The following is a 9714-nucleotide window of genomic DNA, read 5'->3' on the forward strand; positions in this document are numbered from 1 at the left end:
ATAAATAATTTAAAACCCAACATGTGAGCCAGGCGTGGTGGTGCATGCCTATGATCACAGCACTTGGGAGGTGGAGGCAGGAGGCTGGAGGCAGGAGGCTGGGGAGTTCAGGACCACATGCAGCTATATAGTTCCTGTATGTGCCTAGTATGTGCCAGATGAAGATGAAATTAAGACATGGCCACTGTTGTATACAAAGTCACAGTATGAGGAGAGACTGACAATAAACAGACACCCTAAAATCTGTGTGTGTGTGTGGAGAAGCAGTACTGTAGCCCAACCACCAAATTCAAGGACACTTTGATTAGTCCAGGGAAAGTTTGATTAGTAAAACCTTGCAAGATAAATAGCCAGGTTTGGTGGTGCATAGCTGTAAACCCAGCACTTGGGAGGCAGTCAGGAAAATTGAGAGTTCTAGGCCAGCCTGAGCTATAGCAAGACTCTGTCTCAAAAATCCAACCCTTCCTCCCCCCAGTGCTGTACTTGATGGGGTATCCTTGCAATCCCGGCACTTGGGAGGTGGAGGCAGGTGGGTCAGGAGCTCAAGATCATCTTTGGCTACATATAGAGAGTTTAAGGCCAGCTTTGACCTGTCTCAAAAAAATACACTCTTTCCATCCATAATGGTGTATACCTTTAATCCTGGCATTTGGGAGGTAGGGGCAGGCAGATTCCAGACTAGCCAGGGCTACATAGTAAGACCTTGTCTCCAACAACAGCAAACAAACAAAAAAAAAAACTCTACCCCATAAAAATCCCATAGAAAAATAATGGGTCAGAGGACAGTTTGCAGGAGTCAGTTCTCTTCTTCCACCATGTAGGTCCTCAGGTCCATCAGGCCTGGTAGCAAGTACCCACTGAGCCATCTCACTGGCCCCAATATTCTTAATGAGATTGAACTATACACTAAATATGGTTCATGTAAATTTCATGTTGTAGTTATTTATCAGAATTAAATCATAAAGGGCATTCCAGATAGAATGGCATCAAATTTTCACCTGAAAAGTAGACTCGGAAAAGAAACTATGAAATGTTCTTTCTAATGCATGGTTAACTTGAACCATATAGTTACCTTTTTATTTCTCTATGCTTCTCAGAGCTGGGTATCAGAAATTAAAAAAGAAGAAAATACAATGCACTTTCATGACACTGAAACACATTCAAGAGTGGAAGATCATTTACCTCCAGTTCGAAGCTCAAACAGTTGTCCTCACATGGGGAAGGTAGGCCTTTATTATGGGGGTGGGGGGTGGGTAGGCCTTTTTGGTATGGGGTGGGGCTGATGGGCAAGGGTGGAGGACTATCTCTGTCTAATCAGAGCAGCCAGAGTGTGATGTAAGGGTTTGAGGGTGTGTAGGCATGTTCATGCCATAGTATGTGTGTGAAGGTCAGAGGATACCTTGCAGGAGTTGGTATTTGTAGGAGTTGGTAATTTCACTCGGTGGACTCTGAGGATTGAACCTTCAGGTTTGGCTATAAGTGCTTTTACCAACTGAACCATCTTGCTGACTCCTCATCTTACCTTGACTCTTCAACTTTATTGCTAAAACATTCATAACTCTTCATTCCTCTGCTGTCTGATAATTTATGTCTCTAGACTTTTTCACTCATTAGGAATTATACAAGTAGTGGGGGAAGCCACCATCTATAATCAACAAATGCATATTCATTAATGAAGCACTATGGGCTAAGTCTGTGCCCTAAAAATATAACAATGTATCATACTTGATCTTTGCCTTCAAAGAGTTTATAATTCACTGGAATAGACAGATTAGTGGCTCAATGATTCTCAGTTTGAATTCCAGGGAATGCAAAAAGTCAATGCTATATTTGTTTGGTTGGTTGTTTTCCTTTCTTTCTTTGAGATAGAGTCATTCTATGTTGCCCAGACTAGCCTGTAATTCTTGGATTCAAATGCTCCTCCTGCCTCAGCCTCCTGAGCAGCTGGGTCTACAGGTGTGCAGCTCTGCACCTGGCAGTGCTGTTTGTAATACTGTTAGTGCTTTGTCTTTCCCATTCTGTTGACATTTTCACTAAGAGGTAAGGCTGCTGTGGCTCAGTATGAATCAAAGCAGAGGCAAAATTTGCTAGTATACATGGTGGAAAAAATCCAATTAAAACTTAAAAATACCTTTGATGAAAGAGTAAATTATGTTTTTTAAATCTTGAACTTTAAGGCCAATCTGCTACATATGAGACTGTCTCAAAAATAAATAAATAAATTAAATAAATAAATAAATAAAATTCCAAGTAAAAAAAATAGCATAAACTAGATCAGTTGTACTAATCATTTTACAATATCTTGCCAATCATGAGGACCAGAGTTCAGTGACACCCATATCACATGGCTTACAAATGTCTGCATCTCCAGCTCCAAGAGATCCAATGCCCTTTTCTGACCTCTTCAGGCACCTGCACATACTTGTACACATACACTAACACACACTAACACAGATATTATATACATAGCATATACACATACACATATAAAAACATTTTAAAAATGTGTAAAAAGATTTAAGACACAGACTAAGTACACAGTACAAAATATACTACACTGTGTTATATTCTTCTATGAAAAAGGAGATGCTCCTTGACTCTGAAAGACTAGGATACCTTCCATGTGTTTCCATAGTATCCTCTTATTACTGTCTAAAACATAGCATACCATGTCCATATGGTTCAGACTTTTTGGTATTACACTTCTGAAAAGTAAAGGTCATTAAAAGTTATGCAGATCTTCCAAACATTCACACATTTCATTATACAATTAAAAGTCACATTGCCTAAACCCAGTATGGTGGTACAAGCCTATAATCTCACACTAGGGAGTTGGAAGCAAGAGGATCAGAAGTCCAAAGTCATCATCAGCTACATATCAAGTTCAAGGCCAGCCTTGAGAGCCTGCATGAGACCCTGTCTAAAAAAAAAAAAAATCACAGTACTAATATCCCGAATGGAGCTCATCAGAAAAGTCTTCCAAGGATGCTAAATAAAAATGATAGGAGGGCCAGTAAGATTGCCTAGGAGTAAAGCCACTTGCTGCTAAGCCTGATGACCTGAGTTTGATCCCCAGGATCCACATGGTAGGAGACAAACCAACTCCCATAGGTTGTTATCTGACCTCCACACTTGTGCTATCACACACACACACACACACACACACATGCACACACACAAAAAAACAAAAACAAAAACAAACAAAAAACATGTAATATAAAAAGTGACTTGAAATGAGTTCCTGTACTAGGCCCAAACAGACCAAACCAAAATGGTGTCACTCAGGCTAAATTTCCATATCACGAATGGAATCTAAGTCCTCTGGACACTGGGAAGGAAAAGATAATAGCTGAATCCCCAACAGGCCAATTTTGTTTGACAGATAGGATAAGCTCCTCTGTTTGAACCCATAAAAGGACAGTGGCCTGATGTCAACAAATTTGCCCTTGTTCCAGACACCTAATAAAAACCAACTACTCTGCCATGTCTAGTGGAAGAATTTTCTTACATTTTTAGAAGAGATAGCACTCTATTTCATGTCTTTCTAATAAAAGTCAAGTAATTTGTATGATTTCATCTTTTGATAAATATCCTACTTAGGGGGACATATTTTGTAACAGGTGGGTATTTGATAAATGCATGTGAATATTAAAACCCTGATTTGCACTTGGAAGCTTGGATTTTCTCACTGGAAAATAAATATTGTTATTGGTTTCTTTTTTTTTTTTTTTGTCTTTTTGAGACAGGGTCTCCTTGTAGCCCCAGCTGTCCTGGAACTCACTATGTAGACCAGGCTGGCCTCGAACTCACAAAGATCTGCCTGCCTCTGCCTCCCAAGTGCTGGGATTAAAGGTGTGTGCCACCACGCCCAGCCTGTTACTGGTTTCTTTAGAGTGACAAAGATCCATTTGCTCATTTTAAACAAAATGTCCACTAGACTCCAAGTGTTTTTCTTTATTTATTCTTTTGTGTGTGTGTGTGTGTGTGTGTGTGTGTGTGTGTGTATTTGGGGGGGTGCACATGTGGGTCCCTGGGATCAAACTCAGATCATTAGTTTTGGTGGCAGGCACCTGTACTTGCTGAGCCATCTTGCAAGACCACAAGTGCTTTTGTTAACATACACAGTGAACTTCTGTTTCCTACTCAGTATAGGATTTTATGCATACTTCTTGGTTTGTCACAAAAAATACTAAAATGACATGTCCTCAAAGTTCAAGATTTAAAAAACATAATTTACTCTTTCATCAAAGGTATTTTTAAGTTTTAATTGGATTTTTTCCACCATGTATACTAGCAAATTTTGCCTCTGCTTTGATTCATACTGAGCCACAGCAGCCTTACCTCTTAGTGAAAATGTCAACAGAATGGGAAAGACAAAGCACTAACAGTATTACAAACAGCACTGCCAGGTGCAGAGCTGCACACCTGTAGACCCAGCTGCTCAGGAGGCTGAGGCAGGAGGAGCATTTGAATCCAAGAATTACAGGCTAGTCTGGGCAACATAGAACGACTCTATCTCAAAGAAAGAAAGGAAAACAACCAACCAAACAAAAGCATTGACTTTTTGCATTCCCTGGAATTCAAACTGAGAATCATTGAGCCACTAATCTGTCTATTCCAGTGAATTATAAACTCTTTGAAGGCAAAGATCAAGTATGATACATTGTTATATTTTTAGGGCACAGACTTAGCCCATAGTGCTTCATTAATGAATATGCATTTGTTGATTATAGATGGTGGCTTCCCCCACTACTTGTATAATTCCTAATGAGTGAAAAAGTCTAGAGACATAAATTATCAGACAGCAGAGGAATGAAGAGTTATGAATGTTTTAGCAATAAAGTTGAAGATGACCTTGAACTCCTAATTCTCTTTCTTCTATTTTCTGAATGCTGAGATTACAGGCCTATGCCAGCATACCTATTTTATGTGGTGCTAGGGATGGAATCCAGGGTTTCATGAATGCGAGGCAAGCCCTCTGCCAACTGAACTATATTCTAGTCTCTCTCTCTCTCTCTCTCTCTCTCTCTCTCTCTCTCTCTCTCCCTCTCTCCTCTCTCTCTCCTCTCTCTCTCTCCCTCTCTCTGTCTCTCTGTCTGTCTGTCTGTTTCTCTCTCTCTCTCTCTCTCTCTTTCTTTCCCACCCCCCCTCTCACCCTCCACCTAGCCCCTTTCACTGATCTGGGGCTCATTGTCTGATAGAGTAGCCACTAGCAACAGGTGGGACTTAGTACTTGAACTATAGCTAGTACACCTGAGCACCTGAATTTTATTTTACTTTATTTCATTTTATTTATTTATTTATTTATTTATTTATTTATTTATTTATTTATTTAATTTTAGGTGTATGAGTGTTTTGCCTGAATGTATGTAAGTGCACCCGTGCATACAATGCCCACTGAGGCCAAAAGAAGTCATCAGATTTCTGCTCTGTGGGTGCTGGAAACTGAACCCAGGTCCTCTGTAAGAGCAGCTAGTGCTCTTAACTACTGGACCATCTCTTGAATCTCAGTACTCCAAATTTCTAATCAGTTCCTTTTTAAAAATAAGATAACCACTGGTGTTTGTTTTCTAAAAAAATGCTTGGCTTAAAACAAAAGAAATATAGTATTTATTTTACAGTTGAAGAGGCCAGAAGTACAAAAATCAAGGTATTGGCAGGGCCATGCTCCGATTGAACCTGTAGAGGAGGATCACCCCTTGCTCTTCCAATTTCTGGAATCACAGGTTCTCCTTGGCTGTGGCAGCTGAACTCTAGTCTCTACCTTTGTCTCTATGTGGCGGCTTCCCTCGTGCCAGTCTCTTTGTACATATCTAGGGTAACACTGTATGACCTGTTCTGGGAGATTGAGTATTTCTGATATAATGGCTATTATCTTCCTTCCTGTTTCCTTCTGGTATAGAACCTGCATACCCCATCATGGGGCTGGGACCTAGTTTGGACCACTCTGCACCTGAGCTAGCTGCTCAGACCCTTCCCTGGGGTTTCTCTAACTGATGAGAAAGAGGAGAGTCAGAATCCCCCCACCCCCTGCCCCCTGAGGCCTGTCAGGCTATAATCCCAGACTGTTATGGGCATGTCTCCTACCACTTGGAGGAAACAGGTGGCTGTCAAGAAAATGAAATCAGCAGGCAGAGAGCTCAGAGTATGGGGTAGACAGGAGAAGCCAGAGAGCAGACATTGGAAAGCCTTTCTCTAACATCACCTGCTTATCATCAGTTTGGTTACATAAGCCAATGATTTATCTTTTGTAGATGGCTTTTGTCCAAGTTGGTTGTCTATCATACAAACAAAACAGTTCTAATATAGCAAAGTAGTTTTTCTTGTTTCTCCAAATGCCTAGGATGTAAGATTGAATAAGTTTAGTACATTTTTAGTATAAGAAAATCATTAATGATCACATGTGAGTTTTCACATTATATATTTTACATATATATGTAAAATTCTTGATTACCCCCAGAATTAACTACAAATTAAAAACCCTTTCTTTTACGTGGGGTGTTTTATTATGATACTGAAGTTGCCTTAACCCCAGGGGGACCTATTTTTCTGATCCATTCAATTTGTATATCTTACTTCAGTTGTTCATGTTGCATTCACAGTGCATCCTGGTGATCTTAATGTGTCTCATGAAGTATGATTTTATTCTTTCAGGAAAAGTATTCAAAAGGTAGACCAGCTAAAAAGAAAATTCCAAGGGACTATGCAGACTGGGATAAGTATGTTTTCTGTTTCTTTATATAAAAATTGTCACTGAAAATTTTCTACCATGAACTATTATAATTTTAAATATTATTATAAACTTGAATACACAAACTGTACCAAACTTCCTTAGCAAAATTACCGTTTTGCTAAAACACCTTTTCCCCTTTATTTCTTTTAGACAGGGTCTCACTATGGAACCCAAGCTGGCCTCAAATCCAGAAATCTTTTCTCAGTCTCCCGATTGCTGGGATTTGTAGGCATGTACTACCACAGCTGGCTAGTTTAAGCACTTTTAATCTTTTTTTTTCATGAATAAAAAAACCTACTGCACCCTTTAACTTATAAAACAACCACAAATAACTATTGTCACCCTTATACTTGTCCAAATTTAAAAGGTACGAATGTTTTAAATGGAGGAAAATTAGCGACAGTTTTAATTACAACATCTAGAACAGGTTAGATCTGACTGCTATTTAAGTCTTCCCTTAACTGCATGTCTTCTCAAGAAGAATGCCGGTAACTTTAGGAACAAACCTATTGTGCATATTTCATATATATGCCTGGACACTCAGTGCAGGTTGAACATCAATAATCCAAAGATCCAAAATTCAGAAAGCTCCTAAATCTGAAACTCTTTCAGCACTGACAGGTCACCACCAGTGGAAAATTCCATATCATCCAAAATTATTTAAAATATTGCATTAAATTCTGCTTAGGGTCTGTGTATAAGGTGTATGTTAAGCAGGAATGAGTTGCTGTGCTTTGACTTGCAGATTACCCATAGATCTCATTCAGTATGTGCAAATACCAAAATTTGAAAAAAACCCACAACTCCGTTTATAGTTCTTGTTCCAAACATTTCAGACTGAGAGATGTTCAATGTGTGTTTCAAGTACAAGGATAGCAGTGATGGATTCTATTTTCCTGCTTGCGTCGTGCTTTTTTTGTTTTTGTTGTTTTTTTCATTTCAGATTTGATGTGGAAAAGGAATGTTTAAAACTGGATGAAGATTACAAAGAAAAGACCATAGTAGACAACAAGGCTCATCTATCTAAATTAGAAACAAGAATAGAGACAGCAGGTAAAAGAGAAATAGGAATAATTTAGTCATCTTCAAATTTTTTAAATTATAATAGAAACTTATCAATGAAGGGAACATTATCTATAGATTATCTATAACCACATTATCTATCATAACACTATAGATTACCATTACCATTTATAGATTTTTCTCCCAAAGTTGGCCACTCCTAAGAAATTTATTTCTATCTTTAATTACTCAAAAAAAAAATTTTGAGACAGGGTACCATGTAGTCTAGGCTGACATTGAACTTACTATGCTGTTGAGGGATGACCTTAAACTTCTGGTCCTCTTGGCTCCACCTCCCAAGTGCTGGGATTACAGGTGTGTGCCACCACACCTAGTTTCATGTGGTGCTGGTGATGGAACCTAGGGCTTCTTGCGTGCGATGCAGGCACTCAACCAATGGAACCGCACCCCAACCCTAATTACTTCATTTTATGTGAATAATAGTTCTAATAATGTAATTTTGTTGTTGTTGTTGTTGTTGGGATTGTTTGGGCTTTTTGAGACAGGGTTTTATGTAGCTAGATTGGTCTCAAACTCAGCATGCCGTTGAATATGATCTTGAATTCCTGATCCCCCTGCGTGTACTTCTCAAATGCTGGGATTCAGGTGTGTGCCAACATGCCTGGCTTTAATAATGTGATTTGTAAGACATTGACATTTAAACCCATTTTCTTAGAACATTTGTTTTCATTTCCTTTTTTCAATCTACTCTTTTATAAAAATAAAACAAAACAAAAAACCCCCTTTTTTTTTCTATTTGCCTCACAGCAGTAAGATGAGACAGTTTTTCATTTGACCACAGATGACCTGTAAATAAAACACAACTAATAAGAAAACTAGCTCCTCGAAAAAAATGTGACAGATGAGAAAAGAAGAAATATCCCTACACTCAGGAAATTTTAAATTTTGTTTTGCTTAATTTGCTACTTTCTGCTCCAGTTAAAATAGGTTCTTGGGGCCTGGGAATGCAACTCGGTGGTGGAGTGTTTGTCTGCTGTTCCTGGGGCCCTGGGTTCTGTTCCTAGGACTGTGCCAAAGAAAGCATGCTTGATTTAAGCTTTTTGAAAATTATTTTAAGCCAGGCGTGGTGGTGCATGCCTTTGATCCCAGCACTCGGGAGGCAGAGGCAGGCAGATCTCTGTGAGTTCAAGGTTAGGCTAGTCTACATAGTGAGTTCTAGGACAGCTGGGGCTACAGGGAGACCCTGTCTCAAAAAGACCAAAAAAATATTTTAAATTCTATTTTCACATATATTAAATAATATTTATTTCTAGGTCTAACTGAGAAAGAAAAAGTTTTTCTTGCTTGTCGTGAGAAGGAAAAAGGAAATGAGGCTTTTCGTTCAGGAGATTATGAAGAGGCCATGATGTATTACACCAGGTGAGCAGGTTTTCATTGCAATTTAACATTGCCATCTCCAAAAACTGGTGTTTTGGCCTAGAGCAATGGCTTAGCAGTTAAGAGCACATGTTGCTCTTCTCTGAGTTTGGTTCTCAACATACACATGGGATGGCTTATGACATGTATGTCCAGCTCCAGGGAATCTGATTCCCTCTTCAGACACATGCACATACCCACAGACAAGCACATACATACACATAATTAAAAATAAAACAAATATTTTAAATGATGTTTTAATTGTTAAAACCATACAAATAAGCTAAATACATTGGAATCACTTAGGATATTATACCTGTGACCTATCATAAATTAATTTGTGATTGTCTTGTTTTTTTGGTGCTTTAAATTTTTTTTATTTTTTAAAGATTTGTTTAAAGATTTTTATGTGTATGTGTGTGTGTGTCTGAGTGCATGTAGGTGCACTGTGTATGTGCAGGTGCCTATGGAGGCCAGAAAGGGATGCTGGATCCCCTGTGACTTGAGTTACAGGTCATTGTCAGCTGCCATGTGGGTGCTAG

At 38.9% G+C, this 9714-nt stretch overlaps 1 protein-coding gene across 1 annotated transcript in view; it reads left to right on the forward strand.

Annotated features, from left to right (window-relative positions):
- Spag1 (sperm associated antigen 1) overlaps nt 1–9714 on the forward strand; it is a 73970-nt gene that overhangs the window by 10295 nt on the left and 53961 nt on the right. The window contains exons 4-7 of the mRNA XM_008831555.3: nt 1098–1223; nt 6655–6719; nt 7677–7786; nt 9070–9175. Coding sequence (XP_008829777.1) covers nt 1098–1223; nt 6655–6719; nt 7677–7786; nt 9070–9175 — 407 coding nt within the window. The remainder of the gene's footprint in view (nt 1–1097; nt 1224–6654; nt 6720–7676; nt 7787–9069; nt 9176–9714) is intronic.

The sequence above is a fragment of the Nannospalax galili genome, unplaced genomic scaffold (genome assembly GCF_000622305.1).
Source record: "Nannospalax galili isolate Female #2095 unplaced genomic scaffold, S.galili_v1.0 scaffold334, whole genome shotgun sequence".
Classification (NCBI taxonomy): Eukaryota; Metazoa; Chordata; class Mammalia; order Rodentia; family Spalacidae; genus Nannospalax; species Nannospalax galili.